We start from the raw sequence: 17,882 nt of genomic DNA on the forward strand, positions 1-17,882 counted from the left end.
ATCAGTTCAGCCAAGGGGGTGATCCGCGTGTGTTCCAAGGTAAAGGGGTTTCGCTTTGCAGGTATCATAACTGGATGGGCTCCCCTTCACCAGCAAGAGAGGGCTCCGATCCCACAGGCTATTTGCGTGTTTATTTGCCGGCCAACCAGTTGCGTATGGTTGCCAAATTCCGTCTTTGTTGTTGGCCTTTGGAGGTCAACAAAGGACACCATAGGCCGAGAGAGTGCCGTACGTGTCAGGTCTGTACGTCGGGTAAGGTTGAGGATGAATACCATGTGCTCATGGAGTGTGAGGCGTATACTGAGTTGCGTAATAGGTTTCTGATTAACGTTGAAGATACTGATATGCGCAAGGTATTTCTTAATACCAATCCGAGGAAAATCGCTACTTTCCTTACTGAGGTTTTTGGTGAGCGTCAACAGCGTGCTCTGGAGCCTCACGGCTCGTGAGGGCACCCGCCGCGTCGGCGGCGGAAATACTGTAACCACAATACAATACAATACCGCCACCACCACCGCCATGACCATCACCACTACTAATATTACCGCAGTGTTTACCTGAACCTCTCGACCACGTAAAGCTCAATGTGGCGCAGTCGCATGTGACACAGTATGGCACCAGCTACAGCCGCCGGAGCCATACCAATCCACAAAGCCAAGGTGACACGTTTCCGGAACCGCTGCGCATCCGGGGCCATATCCTCCGACGGCCCAAACGCCAGCACCACCAACAGTACGGAGCCGTACGTCACCATGCTGTACGACGCGCAGCGGACGTAATTGGGGATGCTATGAACAAAGGGTACCTAAGGGTGCGTGTGCGTGTTGGCGCCAAGGGAAGGAGGGGGAGATGGTTGGGGTACGGGCACTGTGGGTCGGTAGCGGCAAGTGTTACACGTAACACACGACGGAATGACGGGTGTGGGAAGCATCAACTTTTCAGGCCTCATTCACTCCTCACACACATTAAACCTCTCCCCCCCCACACACACCTTCCTTACCTCATGACCCGCAAACCCGTAAACCAACCCCCCCAACACCAGCACTCTCTCACTGGCGGATTCCTTCCCCCTCTCCCCCTCCCCCCCTCACATACACATACACAGAAACTCACCCACATGACACACGTGTACGACAGCACCACAAAGAGGGCCAGATACACGAGGGACAGCGCCTTAAGCGACCCGGACAATATCACCGAGGTGATGGTGAGGGTGGTCTTGATGGCAAAGCACAGTCCCTCGTCCCGGGTGTGGACCACAGCCATGAAGTTGCGGGTTAGGGGGTTGAGCTGGGGAAGAAGACCCGGGAGGGCAGGGGAAAGCAGGGAGTGAGGGCGATCTGGGTCCGATCCCCATATGGCTAGCCAGGTGGGTAGGTAGCTAGCTAGATGGGTAGATAGCTTGGAAGGGCGCGAAAGTCCATACATATATGCGACACAGCCTCCCACTCACCTCCATTTCGCTCAGCACCATGCAGGTGGCCATGACGATGAATAGTACGATGGACGAGATAGAGACCGTCACGTGGATAATGTGGGGTATGGACCAGCACACTGCAGTGTATAGTGCAGTACATTACAGTGCGGCGGGGACACAGTACGGCAACAGGCTGCGTAAAGCATTGCAGTACCCAGTACATGACCGCCCCGTCGCCGTGGAGGGGTGTATGGGGAGTGTTGGGGGAAATGTTTGCGGGTCATGAAAACGAAGGAACATAGATGCACGTGCATACACACACACGCACACACACATACACAACACCGTCTAGTCAGCATAGGCAGAGACAGAGCAGCAACAGCTACCTGAGGAAGGGATTTGTGCGTCCCGTAACACTTCATTCCACCACCTGCCCCTACCACCCACTGCCTACACTCACACCAACGCACCAACCCATTAGTACTACTAACAACCAACTTCCACCCAACCGTGCGAGCAGCTCTCCCACACACACACATACACAACCCCACAACACACATACACATCCCTCGCTCACCAACGTGAGGGAACTCCTGGTTTCGGAACCTGACGGCTCCCGGCACTTCAAAGTAGTCGCAGTCCAGCGCTACCAGCAGCAATGTCAGGGTCGCAATGTCGAGGATCTAATCGAATCAGAAGTGGAGGGGTTGGGGAATGGTTTTTTGAGGGCGGGGATGGGTCGAGTAGGGAGACGCGGAGGGCCCAGCAGGCGGGCGAACACGGGTATGGGGGTATGGCGATGTGTAGGTCGTCAGGACGAATGCTCAGGACGAATGCTCAGGACGAATGCTCATGAATGTAAGGGTAAGTAGGTTTCGCGTGTGGATATGTGTGTGTACGCATGTGGTCTTCGCTCTCCAAGCACCGACAGCTCCTTTGCGAGTCCTTCGCCCACGCCGCACTGCACCCCCCTTGCTTCCCAAGCCACCTCTCTTTCGCCCCTCAGGGCTCCCTTCAACCCCGCACCCACACCCGCACCCAACCCCACAACACGTACAAACCCACACCATGTACCTGGTAAAAGATGAGACCAAACCATCTTAAAAACTGAATGGGCCAAACGTACTCAAAGCGGTTGTTGGAGAAGGAGTACGCGACCCACCCGCTGAGCGCCAGGTTGAGCCCCAACAGCCCCACGTAAACGTAGAACGAAACCAGGAAAAAGGTGTAGCCCTACAGTACAACAAACACAATGCAATACAGCAGGGGCCTCAAGGCCTGGTCAAGACGTGTGCCATCCGCTGGGAAGGCGATGCTATAGCAGAAGAGTGTAGCAGGATTGGCGGGGAAACGTAAACCATATGATGCATGCACGGGGCATAGCGCCTTGGTCCCTTAGGCTGGGGACCGGAGCCCGGGGCCCAGAGCCCGGTCAGCCTTTATCATTGGAATGTCCGGCTGTCGATGTAGGGGGCCCTGGTGCCGGTTTGACACACGAGATGTGTTTGACCACTTGTTCTATGGCATGAAGGAGAGAGCTGCGACCCTCATCGGACTCCACGGTTCGGCCCCTTCGTGCTCTAGGTTGGGCCAGTCGACGTTACGATAAAACCATAAAGATGATAATGTACACGTTGCGGGCTAAACCCCCTTGCTCAGAGTGCCGTTCACTTGCACTGCAGACGGATTGAACTGAAGAACCCATGCCCCAAAATTATGCTCGTTCACACCGTCGTACCCGCGCCGAAAGGAAAGAGTTCAGTTGTATGAACGAGACCACCCCCCAGGCCCTGTGCAGTGGTGCCGGTTAGGGGACCGAACAGCCGCAGTGATGGGAAAGGGGAGGGAAGGAAAGGGAAGGGAGGGAAAGGGGAGGGTTCATCGCGGGTGTACGAAGCCGTCATACACGTAACATCTCACTCCCGGTGGACCTTTCGCTTTAATTGCAAGTAACTGCCCGCACCCAATTAGGTGGCAATGAATTACGTGGTCCTCTTGCTTAGCAGTAGACCAACCTTGGTGCAGCGGATGAACCCCAGCCGGGTGCCTTCCTTACTTGACCTCACAAGTACCAATACCACCATCGCATCCTTCCCTTTCTGCTCTCCAATCATACAATGAGGCCCCAGCCCAGCTCAGCCGCGGCGCCGGCCGACCCACGAGGCATGCCGCCTGCTAATGACGCCACACGAGGATACGAACCCTAAACCCATAAGCCCCTAAAACGCTAAGCGGTCAACCCCCAATATGCTTGATTCAGGCCCCCGCCGGTGTGAGGCCGCCATGAAGCCCCATCGGCTCTTACCAACTTACTTGTTGCTGGCGTTGATGGCCCAACCGTAACTAGGGTTTACCACCAGCAGCCACAACTGCAAGAAATCCTGTAGCGGTGCGTGAGGGAAAGAGCGGCAAGCTGAAAACATGATGGACTCAGACTTGGTTCTAGCCCAACCCCCCTTTTATCCAGGAGGGAAAGAGAAGGAACAACACAGCAGCAGGGCGTGAGGAGAGGGCGTGGTTGTGGGTTCGCGTCGGGCGCCAGGCCCCGCGGAAACCCAGATCCAGAAGGAAAAGAATAATCCAAATCCTAGTTATATTCCCCGTCCACCGGCATCACGGCGGCGCATGCCGCTGACCCCTGACGTCAACCCCGTGAAATGCGGCTCGCAACCTAATTTCATGTATGATACGTGTGGGGCATCTTTCAGGGCTGTGCCGCCTGTGCTCCGGGCAGGCTACTTTCTTGGGAGTGAGAGATGTGGAGACTTGGGGATGTGTGTATGGGGACCCAGATGCAGGTGCTCGCAATAGTGCTTTTCAGAGGGAGTACGGGCGTGGTCTGCTCCTCCCCTTCGGTACAACCCTTCCTCACACGTGGCATGACGTCTTTCCAGCATGCCAACTGCCTGAACACTATGACGAGTCCGCTTTCCGCTCGCAGGCGTGTGCTACCTGCCTGGCCGCAGTGGACCCAACCCGCCTGAAACCCACGCAACGACCCGAAACTCGCAGCCCATCGGGCCCCCAGCACTGAACCCCCTCTCAGACCAAGAGCTCCCGCGTCTCGCCAATTCCGAATTATTAATAACCCAGTCTCACTAAGAACAGTCGGAAAAAAGCGAACTTGAAGCTGCTGAGCCGTTTCTCCTTGGAGACCGTGTATAGCACCTACACAGGAGGGAAGGGGTATGACACTTGTAGTCAGATTTCAGAGATATTACAAAACGAATGGATGTAGGGAGGGGGGCATTAACGGGGCGAGATAGCGGCATCGATTAGGACGTGGATGCGCCTTCTCAGATGCGGTGGTTATGGTGGCGATTGAGGTTGCAGTGGTGTAACCTGATGGCGGTAGCAGGCTAGTCGTTGAGGCCCAACTTGGAGATAGGTAGAAATAATGCCCCGAAGAAGCGGCGGGTGCTCCTTGCGTTCGCGGACAACTCCATTTGCTTCGATCGTTGGGGTTTGGGATGTACTTGTGCCACACGCAGCGGATAAACGACATATTTCATTAACGTCACATCACTTAATAAATTAAGTTTTGAAGTTGCCCAAAAACGCTACCGCAATACTTTTGTGAAAAGCGGAAGCCATGGTTGCGCATATCAGGAAAATGGGGAACACTTTGGAGCAGGTGCGCTGATCACAAACCTCAGATTTGGAAACGGTGCTGCACAGGCGCTCCGTAGAAATATAGTGGAAATAAGGTCTTTCTCTGTGCGCTTCCTGTGCCGAGCTGGATGGATTCGTCACTAGGAAGAAATTTCGACGATAACACCTGCAGGCACGACGTCCCAAGTACACACCCCGAAGATTCCAAGCTGGATTGTGTGTGGCTCATCGAAGATATGGTCCTCCTCCCCCCCTGCGTTCGGCCTGCAATGGTTTCAAAAGGGAAAGGCGTCCAACCGATAACACAGGCTTTGCCTCCTCTTGCCGAATTCTATTTTTTGAGAAAAATCGTTATGGCCCATGTGTGCATCGGATATCACGTAGAGTTCGGCCAACAGTTTTGGGGGCATCGGGACCTGACTCCCGGCCACGGAACATGCCTACCGTGACCAAACTTACCTTATTTTTCCTCCTGATGAGCCATGTGCACTTCCAAATGATGACACGCTCACGCCGCTCATTCCGAGTGTCCCTGCCTTACGTCAATTCAGATTGTCCAGGCGGCTGGCCGCCCCAAAATTCTCCAGCCAGGGTCTTAGCATACAAGCCTATGGGATCAAGCTACATCACGCTAGCATGCTGTATGTGTGTACTCGGCCGACGATCGGGGCTCGGGACCACCGTCTCGCTGACTTCCAAAGCATCTTTCCATCCGCTGTAAGTTGCTAAAAGGCTTATATTTCACCCAACAAGCTATGATCATGTTTGACCATCCACATCGCCAATAGCCAAAAAATAGGCATAGAGCACTTTCAGGACAGCAAGCAGGTCAGCATATGAAACAGTACAAGCTTAGACAGGTAGACATCATCAGTCTTTCCAGTAAAAGTGACACATACCTGATCTGCAAGTAGCCTATCGCACCTGGCTAGGCTCGCAATGTAATCGTACAAGCCGTTGGTGTACCTCCTCTACTTTTGCTAGCAACCTCGTTGGCTTGAGCGCTATGGCACATGAATTCAGAGTATTTGCCGGGCTGCTCCCCCGAGCTGCAATTTCCCTTGCATCCGTACGGTTGGATACGATGTTTTGATTGACGCTACGTCAGTCATCTGAAAAGCATTCGCCCCAGAAATACATCGCAAGTATATGCACGTGCTAGTATTTACAGGCTAAACTACGATTGGTGTAACGCAAAACTATGCTGTTATGCAGGCGACGGCGTTGGTGCGGATGGGGTGCGATGAACGCAGGATGGTTACCGTAGTGCTACTTATAGTTCGTGCTACAATAATTCGGGAGGCACCACGAATATGTAGCACGTGCAAATTCTAAGGTATCCCAAGGGACCGCAGCCCCGAAATATCGTACCCTCCGAAGCCGGTCGATCAAACTTCGCAAAAACTAGGATTTCAAGGCGGAAATCAGCTCTTAAATACATAAAATATATTCATAAGCGTAGGACATGAACAACGCTGGAAAACGTGCAAGACAGGCAACCCTGCTTCAATGCGGGATGAAACCGCTAGCACCAAACGCTCCGGTGAGCGACCGAGCTGGATTTGCACCAGTTAGGCTTGATGATGCTGTTGTCGAGGCCCAGCGTGAGCGAATGGAGCACGAGGAGGTTGCTAGGCGCGAGCGCAATGCGGTCAATGCTACGGCAGCCGGCGAGGCGAGGCTTGCGCTCACGCCGCAGCCTGGCATTCGACCTGTTGGACGTCCTCTTCAACAAATACGTTTCAGTAGCAACCACCCAAACACTGTATTGGCCCGGCCGGTTGGTTATTAGGTCGTTGCCACTGGTACTGAACTGTACGATCGGTCCAGAATTTGCTAGGGCGTTTCCAAAGTGCGAAAATGGTGAAAGACCATGAGCCTAAGGGTTCCCGGTGGAGGGAGACTGACTGGAAGCTGCAGTTTGAAAAGCCCCGAAACTTTGGAAGGGGCCCCGAAATTTGTATCATGCCCGCAAAATCTGGTCCGGCCTTCCCCGAAATTCAAAGAGCACGTACAAATTTCAGAAAGGTTTTTGACCCCTCCCCGAACAAAGCGATCACGAACTATAAGTAGCACTACGGTACGCGAACCTATTTCAAGATTAATTTTAGGTCTCGCCAGGTTCTGGCCAGAATCCCTGGCAGGGATGCTGTATAGTACATTGGGCACATTGTTAAAGAGGTAATATACTAAGGCATGGAGTGCACTAGAATTGCCTTCGTTTCAGCCACTTGCAGTGACTTGATATGCATTCAGGCGCGGCAGTAAACAAAGCCCTTAGGCTTAGCTGCACTTATCCAACGCAAAAGATCAGTATATGCCATCTAGCAGGGCAAGGCAGCCAACTTCCTTTTGGCCTGTTGCCAATCCTTACTCGGTCAGCTCCCTTACACTAGAGGGTAGGACACACGGTCGGGGAGAGCAAGTCTTTTGACTGCCCCGGTCGCTCAATTCCCGTGCTTCCCTAATTCGACACCCCGAACAGGCCAATTTTGACTATCGGAATGTCCCTGTCAGGCCAATTCGACACCCCGACAGGCTAATCCTGACTGTCGGATTGTCCCTGCCAGGCCAATTCGTGTCCCTGTCAGGCTAATCCTGACTGTCGGATTGTCCCTGCCAGGCCAATTCGTGTCCCTGTCAGGCTAATCCTGACTGTTGGAATGTCCCTGCCAGGCCAATTCGTGTCCCTGTCAGGCCAATTCAAGGGCCTGTCCCGGCAATTTAACTTGTCCCAGGTGTAGACCCCGTGCCAATTTCAACCCTTCTGTCGAGCAATTTCGACCAACTGCGGGGTCGGCCCGGAAACTCTCAGGCAGGCATCCAGAATCGCGGTAGTTGAAGGAACTTATGAAACTTTATGAGACTCTGTAACTACTGTGTTGGGTTTGATTCTGTACATGGGCCAGGAAGTGGCAGGAACCCTACACGCCTGGTTACCGTCCTCGGTTCTCATTTCATTCATACATTCATTGTGTGTGTGTGTGTGTGTGTGTCTGTGTCTGTGTGTGTCTGTGTGTCTGTGTGTGTCTGTGTGTGTCTGTGTGTGTCTGTGTGTGTCTGTGTGTGTCTGTGTGTGTCTGTGTGTGTCTGTGTGTGTCTGTGTGTGTCTGTGTGTGTCTGTGTGTGTCTGTGTGTGTCTGTGTGTGTCTGTGTGTGTCTGTGTGTGTCAGTGTGTGTACACGTGTGTGTCATGTGTGTGTCAGTGTGTGTCAGTGTGTGTGTGTCTGTGTGTCTGTGTGTCTGTGTGTGTCTGTGTGTCTGTGTGCCTGTGTGCCTGTGTGCCTGTGTGCCTGTGTGCCTGTGTGCCTGTGTGTCTGTGTGCCTGTGTGCCTGTGTGGCTGTGTGTCTGTGTGTCTGTGTGTCTGTGTGTCTGTGTGTCTGTGTGTCTGTGTGTCTGTGTGTCTGTGTGTCTGTGTGTCTGTGTGTCTGTGTGTCTGTGTGTCCGTGTGTCCGTGTGTCCGTGTGTGTGTCCGTGTGTCTGTGTGTTCGTGTGTCTGTGTGTTCGTGTGTGTGTCCGTGTGTGTGTCCGTGTGTGTGTGTCCGTGTGTGTGTCCGTGTGTGTGTGTGTGTGTGTGTGTGTGTAACGGACCAAACATAATATCTCGCCCGGCTGAAACGCGTTATAGGTACTATATAGCATTCTCTATCGCAAGGTATCTCGCCTGTAGCCAACAAAAATCGTATGAGCACAAACAAGTTTGGCTGCCTCAATTGGCCTAGGCCAAAGTCACATCAACGCCTCTCGGGCTAAATTTAATCTCAAAAGGTGCCGTGTATCTCATAATTGAATTCTTAGATGACGGCGTAAGATAACTCGAACACCCAGCTTGCGTTACCATTTGCCCGCACGGGCATTCCGACTTGCCACCAGCAGGCCGACAAAATTTGCTTTCTTTTCTCTATGAAGTACGCAAGCTATACGTTTGTACAATTACTTTGGCCAATGCTCGGGGCCTCTGAAGAGTTGCAGTGTGCCGCGATGAAGCTCGTGCGCGAAGAATCCGCGCGGCTATGGGGCGGATTGCTGAGCACTGACAAGCACAGCTCCCACCTCGTTCACAATACCCAACAATTGTCACACGTGCCGCCCTAGCTACCGGCCTGTACGGATGCAGGGGGGCCCCGCCCTTTCACCGACTTCGAGGAAGCCGACACAGCTTGTCGGGGCAGCTGCAGGGGAGTTAGAGAAGGGTCGAGCCGCTCAGCGGGCAGATCGTACGGCTCTCAAGCCGATCAGAGAGGAATTCGTTCTTGTTATCTCAGTGGAGGTTTTATCGGGTTTTGCCCGCGAGCTGTTGGACGAAGTTATGTTTTGGGTTCGCTGCAGGTGATATGGCTGCCGGGGCGGTTTTAGTGTAATCACGATGTAAGCACCAGAGGAGGACAGCAGAAGTCTCGAATAAGGAACGGATTAAACGCAACAATTACCGATACTAATATTCCATGCGTGAAAGACAAAAACGACTAGTATAGAAGATGTTGTCGAGATTTGTCGAGACTGCGAACGAAATTTGGTGATTGTTCGTACACGGGCGTGCGACGGCCACAAACTCCGCAATATTACTAACTCCACCATTCATAACCCGCGCGGCCGCGCGCTGGATGCTTCCATACGCCACGAAGTAACCCCTAATCCGTAGGAACTATTAGTTCAGGTGGAATCACCCCCTAACAACATACGTCTTCACGAGTGTCACGAAGTGTTACGGTAGGAGGAACGTAGCCGTCCGCCCGCGGGCGTAACAAAGGTACGGCATATACCCTCCGAAACGCTTTCGTAGTACTTTTCGCATTTCATTTAAGGTACAAGAGTTGCATATTCAATATTCCATGTTTTTTTGGCAAACATCTACAACAGTCTCTGCCAACTTCCACCGCCGCACCGATCGAGAGAACGTGCTTTGGAGCTTATCGAAACCAGGTAAGTAAGAAGCCCCCATAGCGCAAAAATCATGGGTCAAGTAACGCGGCTAAGAAATACTTCACGCAGCAGGACGGCTGAACTGCATCCGCGCTGCTTTCCTTTTTGCACGGCCGCGGCTCCTCTGCCCGATAACTTCTTAGCAATTGCCATCTGTATGCATACAAGGCTTCCAGTCTTGCGTATTATGATTAATTGTTGATGAGTGGTGAAGGAAAATATTATGGAACTATAAAAGGTGGGAGCACTGCTGCTGCCGGGAATAATCCCATGATGAAGGGGAGTGTCTTATCTCCGCTTATTTGGTGCTTTCCGAGCGAGCTGCGTTGTTGGCTTCACCTTGGCACCCATTAGTTTCTTTTGTGGCCTATCTGTACAGTGCTTGGGTGCAAACAGCACAAGCCACCACCGCCGGTCATCTGATCTCCATCTTCTCCATACATAACACGATGGCTTGCTTGAGTAATTGCTGTACTGCATTGCTGGATATCGGTTTCAACACGGACAAGATAGACATGCACATGCCGCTGCTATGATTTCAGTATGGAAAGGCGCAAGGCCGCCAGCAGCTGCTGGCGAGGCGAACCGTCCACATCCTCGGCGGTTATGCCTGTTATTTCCCTTCCACTTATGTTGCTGGCGGCGTTAATGATGGCAACTTGTGCAACTGGTGCGTGAACGGACTTTCTTTCATATCAAAATAATACGCAATGGCCTTACGATAACGTGCATTTTGTTAGGGGTACTTTTACACCTTTCATGAAGTGTGCAGCGGTCCATTCCGGAGCCGTCCAGTGGAGCACTTCCCCCGCTATTCATTTGCCTTCGCTGGAAGCATGGTGTTATTGGTTACGGATTACGGTTGGGAAGGGTACCAGTAATGTAACACCAGGCAAAGAGTACTCAGGGAGATGCCAGGGGAGCTGATCCCTTCTTACATTCCTCCCCCCCTCGAGTGAACGCGTGCTTCCACTGTCAGAGACGATGCATGAGTGCCATAAATACTGCATGTGTGAAACTTGCTTGTCGACGATTGGGTACCTACCTGGCCTGCTGGGAAGAGGTGCCTCTTTTTGTTCCCGGTCATCTCCTCACGCATGCTTGCAGTGCACACGCCAACGTGGCCCATGCGCGCGTCCATTCATGCAGGCGATGACAATCTTCCTAACTTGGCTCTGCGTCAGGCAGTGTACGCATCATCAGTGTACCTGTGGGGTGACACTTACCTCTACCCAGGTTACGCGGTGGATGGAGTCACCGAGTATCCAAGTCCCCTCGATGCATCCACCTTAAGCTTATTTCACTCGGAAGCCTCGGACTCGGCGCCTTGGATTTCTGTTGACCTGGGTGCCGTGGCACTTGTGAAGCGGGTTGTCATCGTCAACCGGTGTGATTGCTGTCCGGAACGACTGCAGAGTGCAGAGCTGCGCATTGGGAACGTCAGCATTACTCGGGGGATTTATGCAGCAGGAGGGGGTGATACACGCAACATTACAGGGAACCTCCTGGTCTGGCGACAAGATGCCGATGTAGGCATGTGCGCTTCAAAGATCATCGCGTTTGACACGCCCAAGGTTGGACGATGGGTCACGTTACAAAACAAGTACCCTCTTCTACAAGTCTCGGAGATCCAAGTCTTTGGATATTACGCCGCCTCCGCAGGTGGGTGTGCGCATCGATGAATTGCATGTGCGCCTTTGTCATTGTAGGCCAACACTGCTTATATATCCGATGCAACTCATCAGCAAGGAAGCGGCCCCGGTGATAAGTGAGGTCCCAGCTCCATGGCCATCCACTGGAATGGAGCGAGCAAAGCTCAATGTATCAATAGGTATCCAACCAGTGATCTTCTTTCGTTTAGGACGGGTCTCAATTCATTCCAACCTAAGTAACAAATTTGCTAGGGTTGTCGTTATTTGTTCCTTAATTGTGAGGCGCTGTGTTGTATCATCTTTTTTTTAGAAAAGAACCGATCGGCGGATGTTAGATCCCGCGATAGCCAGGATACCACAATCATCCCCCCTCAGCAGTCGGGCGTCCTCTACCGTTTGTCTATCTTAGGGTACCTGAGAGGTGTCCGCATCCACAGGATACCAGCGGCAGCAGGCCGCTCTTTTTGACAATCAAACAAGGATTGGAACTGGGATATCAGGTCTCGATACCAATTTGTTGTATCACGTCTTTTCCAGAAATAAACCATACTGCGATGCCTAAGATACTACATGTTGAGGGGGGCAAAGCCCCCAGAAACTCCCCGATAAGTTACAACTCCCCTTGTAGACCCCAAGAGAGTCACACACTGAGTTGGCGCGTTTTCGTTCGTGCGTGCACTCTTCGTGCACATTCGTAGATAGTTCTGGCACTGTTTGTGAGCAGTAAGTAGAATCGACCAAGCAAAGGCCCAGAGCAAGCAACCGCATAGCAAATCACTGGCCGTCACCCGCCGCTGCAAACCGCGGCCCGCCAGCAAAGATGCAAGATTGCAAGATTGCAAATACTAAATCCTGCACACTACGGAGCAAAGATGCAAGATTGCAAATACTAAGTTCTGCATACTACGGAGCAATGTGGCAGCAATGGACGTTTTTGGCTGGAGGAATGACGTACGGGTCGGCCTCAATCTATTCCTTCTTCCAAAGGCCAAGGTGCCGATTTATTCCTTCTTTCGGATTATATTACTTGAAAAAATGCTGTATCCAACCAGGTGTTGCAAGTGAAAGAAAGAACAGCGAAATGAGGGATGGGAATAAGTCAAGAATATTCTTGACATTTTTGTTTTCGAAAACAAAAATGGAAGCAAGGCTGGAACAAGGAATGCCATGAATGCGCCCTCACCACCCGCTGCACACACCAACACTTGTGACCATCCTCCTCCCATTTTATTACCGGTAAATTATTGCGCCGTGGATTTGCCACCTACTGTACATTCCCGTTGGGAAAGTAATTAATGATCGGGCAATAGTGCTTTATAAATAACCCTTTACTGCTGTCATCCGATTAAGCTTCCGTAGTAGCTACAGCACACACATCGTCTGTAAGTACCCCACCATCGCCCCACCACCGATAAGGTGCTCCACCAGCATCTTAGACGGACTTTTCAAAGACCAGCTGCTACAGCTTCCCAATGCAGCTGGAGTTATTGCAATCTGCTAAGCATGCGATTACCAGTTTTTTTTTCATTTTTGCCGGTTAATTTTCCAGTCCGAACGGAGGAATAGGTTTTTAGTCGCGGGAATTTAAAGTAAAGGCGCTGGGTGTGCCGGAGCCCCCAGACTGTTGTATCACACGTCTTTTTGCAGAAAAGAACCGATCGGCGGATGACAGATGTCGTGATACCCAGGATACTACACAGACCTCCCGGGGGCCCCCGATGAGTTACAGTTTAGTTCGTGCAACGCCGGGTTTGGGGAATGTCGCAACACGCGCACACCACAATTTCTCAAGCACTGATCGAATAGAGTTCGTTCACCATCGTTCGTCTTGCATCACGTTGAAAGATAACACTGCACGACTTTCCGGGTTGCAAAAGTAATGCATAGCAGCAATCAACCGGAACCACCAAACGCAACCTGTTTCCTGGCCCATCGCGATTGTCTCCATATGACGAACGTTGATGTTTGGCCCGCTCACTGTTGACAACCGGAGTGGGCAACCGTGGGAAACCGTCGGCTGGCTGCAGCATTGCGTCCACATTGCCCACAACCTCTATACCGTCTTCATTAGTGTCGCTAATGGCTTCAAGTTTAATATCTGCTTTAATGGCCTTCCACGCTTTCGGTGCTTCGGGTCCGAATGTTTTGCAGCGTTTGGTCCGGTCAGAAACAGTCCGATTCCTCGTTCACTTCCGGGCGTGAGCTTCCTAACAGTATCCACGGCATCAAAATACTGTGATATGGTTAACATGTATGTCTCCTGTAAGATTCTAGCGGCTTTGGCATTTTTTGGCTGGCGGAGTTTAACTTGTACGGACGGAACATTATTCATTCTTATCTTTCAGGACCACGAACAATTTTTTATTCCGAATTCGGAAATTATTCTGCAAAAAAATAACGCTGGCGATTACCTGCGGTCACCTAATAAGCTTGCACTGTGTACACATGTGCGTGCCGATTGACTTGCAGTGTGCGCCAATGTGCTGCCTGGTACGGGTTACGGTACGAACGCATCATCAATCAAAACTTTCAGAACGCAATCGCCAGGGGACTGCTGCGGTGCATGCTCCGTTAACCCAGACTGCCGTTACTGGGTATTCAGGCAGAGCGACTATACCTGCACCCTCAAACGTGACGAGGGAGCAGGACCCGGCTTCTTCATGGATCCAAAAACTGTGGCGGGCGGAGTGAGACGTAAGTTGCAATTGAGCGACTGCGGGCAGGAGAACGGTGGGAAGGACAATATTGGGGACTCTTGGCACTAGATAGCTTTTGTCACTCGGCGGTTGCCACTGTCTTGGTTAGCTGTTTGCATCATTAATCGTCACTTCTCGTTCTCTCATGCACGCCCGACAGAATCATCTTATCAGGTCATCTGCAATCATCACTTCTATCTTTCAAATTGTAACTATGGAAACACAAATCCCGCCTTGACCTAACGCACATCTGCTGTGTCGCAGCTGTGGCCCTCTTGGGCACCCGAGGAGCGGCCCCCTGGTACTACAACTCCTTTGTTGACCCAAGTGCGCAATGGATCTGGTCACGTGGCGGCGCATCACAGTCAATTCCTGGCGCCCCCACAAACCCCGTAACTACTTTTAGCTACATTTACACGGCTGCAAGTGTGATGACTGCCTACATATATATCGCCGCAGACGATTACGTCTGGATTTACATCAACGGCATGCAGACGGGTACCAGCAGGCTCATTAGGGGTTGGGATGGCACTCCTATTCCGCCAGTGCCAGTGACACTGCAGAAGGGGCCCAACCTCATTCAAATGCGGGTCCAGAACCGTGCTGATCGCACCACTGCCGGTGTCATCATGTCGCTTCAAGACTCAAGTGGGCGGGTGCTGGCCCGTTCCAATGCGTCCTGGGTATGGTCCGAGAGAGCCATCCGTGTAGAAGGTAGGTACATCTGTGCGTGCGGCTGGATTCTGTTCATGCATCGGTCATTCCACTCAATGTATCGTATCTTCCCACAGATCGTGTTTATTTGTCAGACATACGGCCGGCTTCCATTAGCCAGTTAGCGCGCTCTAGTTAGGGTAAGATAGCTGGCGTTCCACCCACTAAATGTATATTGTTACAGGGTGGTTAACTTCGCCAGCGGCCCCCTTTCCCGGGCAGTCCCTGCTCTCCCCTGCTAGAGGGGCACCCTAATCCGTCACCCCATCCGACTTCAGAATGTATTCGTTGGGTTCGGCAACTCACCACCAGCATCCAACCAAATCTAGCGGATCAACGGCGCCTCAACCTAGTTCCTGTTCAGCTCGCAATGTTGGCTAACTGTAGAGAGCTTCTTTGGTATCTCAGTTATGTCAGCTGTAACCTACTGGTATGTTCCATTGCTTGTTTGTTTCGTTGTCATAGTACAAGGATCCGTTATAAAATACAAGAATACATAGTTTGATTTGAACACGGACGGAACGTGCACTGAAATGGCCATAGAAGATATCCGCTGGTGTCGCTTCTTTGCATGCGTTGCATTTGCGCAGCTAATTAAAGCGGCAAACGCAGCTTCACACAAAGGGCTATTATCTTTAACTGTTAAATTGTATAACTAGTTGTTGCGAACTTTCAGCAGGTGGTAAATCCAGTATAACTGAGGGCTCTCAGGTGGTAAGTTCACCGTGCACCGAAACAATCTGAGTCGATAATCGATGTTGTTAAAGTCTTCTTATATCTAAGAGACAATGAAATTTGCTTAGTTTGCAGAATACTACTCGCGCGACCCTGAGTACTGTGGAGGGCGCACGCGGGCCCAGTTTGCTTAAATACCGTAGTGCTACTTATAGTTCGTGCTACAATGATTCGGGAGGCACCACGAATATGTAGCACGTACAGATTCTAAGGTATCCCAAGGGACCGCAGCCCCGAAATATCGTACCCTCCGAAGCCGGTCGATCAAACTTCGCAAAAACTAGGATTTCAAGGCGGAAATCAGCTCTTAAATACATAAAATATAGTCATAAACGTAGGACATGAACAACGCTGGAAAACGTGCAAGACAGGCAACCCTGCTTCAATGCGGGATGAAACCGCTAGCACCAAACGCTCCGGTGAGCGACCGAGCTGGATTTGCACCAGTTAGGCTTGATGATGCTGTTGTCGAGGCCCAGCGTGAGCGAATGGAGCACGAGGAGGTTGCTAGGCGCGAGCGCAATGCGGTCAATGCTACGGCAGCCGGCGAGGCGAGGCTTGCGCTCACGCCGCAGCCTGGCATTCGACCTGTTGGACGTCCTCTTCAACAAATCCGCGGGTCAACCATGGCTCGGCTTTGGAAGGGGCCCCGAAATATGTATCATGCCCGCAAAATCTGGTCCGGCCTTCCCCGAAATTCAAAGAGCACGTACAAATTTCAGAAAGTTTTTTGACCCCTCCCCGAACAAAGCGATCACGAACTATAAGTAGCACTACGGTATGGCTAACTGGCACGTGCTTTTAACACGGCCGACTTTTAGCCTCTCAGTTAATTGGCCAGCTAACTGGCTAATGGAAGCCGGCCCATAAAGTCATCGCGTACCGTGTGAATGTATAATAACGATATTTTTAATAACGTATTCTAATATGTACGCACCATCCACATATTAACATATATACATGTGTGTGTGCCTTGCCTACCTTTAACATGTTAAGAATATATTTTTGATTACTGTAGACGTAATTTTATGTTGTTGGCTGATACCCCGTGTGTATCGTACTGTTCAGTCAAAGCTTTGACTGAATAGCGATCGAGTTCGAAGCTCAAAATTCGGAAGACGGTGGAATGCTTTTGTGTGTATCCACCTATCACTGCCAACATCTCTTGACAATTATTCCCATCGAATGAATCCGCGTTTGCATGATGCAGATACTCCACCGCCAGTGCGGTGCATGCGAACTCAATTTAGTGGGGCCGGCAAATGTACAACAGCCCCCACAGGTCTGAGGTTCTGGGGCTACGGCAGAATGGTCGTCGTCTACCGTGTTGTGTACATCTATGCGGATGGCACCCGCTCCCCTTCCAGCACCCGGACCATGTCGCTCACCGAGCGCACTTATTGCGCACCCTGGGTGTATGTGGAGTTCTCTTCACCCATCGCGACACTGTTGGCAAGTGGACCGCCTGGCAAGCCCCGCACTGGCATTATGCTTCAGCGGTCAGGCGCCGTCACATGTGATGGCTCTCCACCAGCTAACTGGGATACCAACGCCTTCATTGACATCGTCCGCCTTGACAGCACGAAGGATTACGGAGATGGTGGCGGCTGCCGGATAGTCTCCGACAGTGCCGTCCATTGTCTCGATTTTATGCGTGCGGGCTACCCATCCGCGCCACCTGTGTCTGCATGGCGCTGGGCAGGCGGCAGCACTGCTCCCACGCCAACTTACTCATCCCTTGGCAGATCTGCACCGGCCCTGGTCTTTTATGGCTCAGGTGGATTCAACGTGACGTACTCCTTATCGTACAACTACAGTACTGGATACCGCAGCGTGCCATCACCGAACAGGCTGTGGGCTGCACATGCGAACAGGTCACAGCCCTCCATCTTCGTGGAATTCTCTGTGCCGTTGTTGCTGGGCCAGGGTGACAGTGTGGTGCTGCAGCGCTATGAAGAGGATTGGGGACTGGTTGATGTGGACCGTATAGGGGCCGTGCAAGCCAATGGCAGCTCCTGGCTGTTGTTCACGGACTCGTTACCACCATTCTTTGGACCTTAGGCGTGCAGGTCCTCAGATATGTATGTGGCCAGAGATAGCGGATAGCCACGTTGTTAGCTAGATGTCTGGGC

General features: G+C 51.9%; 2 protein-coding genes across 2 annotated transcripts in view; one reads left to right on the forward strand and one right to left on the reverse strand.

The window, feature by feature from the left end:
* The window catches only part of VOLCADRAFT_89940 (uncharacterized protein), a gene marked incomplete at both ends in the record, with an annotated part of 33,563 nt that extends 28,013 nt beyond the window's left edge, over nt 1-5,550 (reverse strand). Inside the window, 10 exons of the mRNA XM_002949516.1 lie at nt 558-805; nt 1,114-1,290; nt 1,454-1,554; nt 1,995-2,100; nt 2,492-2,650; nt 3,156-3,207; nt 3,731-3,798; nt 4,517-4,585; nt 5,224-5,293; nt 5,489-5,550. Of these exons, the coding sequence (XP_002949562.1) occupies nt 558-805; nt 1,114-1,290; nt 1,454-1,554; nt 1,995-2,100; nt 2,492-2,650; nt 3,156-3,207; nt 3,731-3,798; nt 4,517-4,585; nt 5,224-5,293; nt 5,489-5,550 (1,112 nt within the window). The remainder of the gene's footprint in view (nt 1-557; nt 806-1,113; nt 1,291-1,453; nt 1,555-1,994; nt 2,101-2,491; nt 2,651-3,155; nt 3,208-3,730; nt 3,799-4,516; nt 4,586-5,223; nt 5,294-5,488) is intronic.
* A 5,054-nt stretch (nt 5,551-10,604) lies between these two features.
* VOLCADRAFT_89941 (uncharacterized protein) lies at nt 10,605-17,811 on the forward strand (the record flags this gene model as incomplete). The annotated part of the gene is made up of 6 exons (XM_002949414.1): nt 10,605-10,623; nt 11,061-11,615; nt 14,075-14,107; nt 14,186-14,299; nt 14,566-15,015; nt 16,961-17,811. The coding sequence occupies 6 exons, from the start codon at nt 10,605-10,607 to the stop codon at nt 17,809-17,811; spliced, it is 2,022 nt and encodes a 673-aa protein (XP_002949460.1).
* Nucleotides 17,812-17,882: the final 71 nt, after the last annotated feature.

This window comes from Volvox carteri (genome assembly GCF_000143455.1).
Source record: "Volvox carteri f. nagariensis unplaced genomic scaffold VOLCAscaffold_14, whole genome shotgun sequence".
Classification (NCBI taxonomy): domain Eukaryota; kingdom Viridiplantae; phylum Chlorophyta; class Chlorophyceae; order Chlamydomonadales; family Volvocaceae; genus Volvox; species Volvox carteri.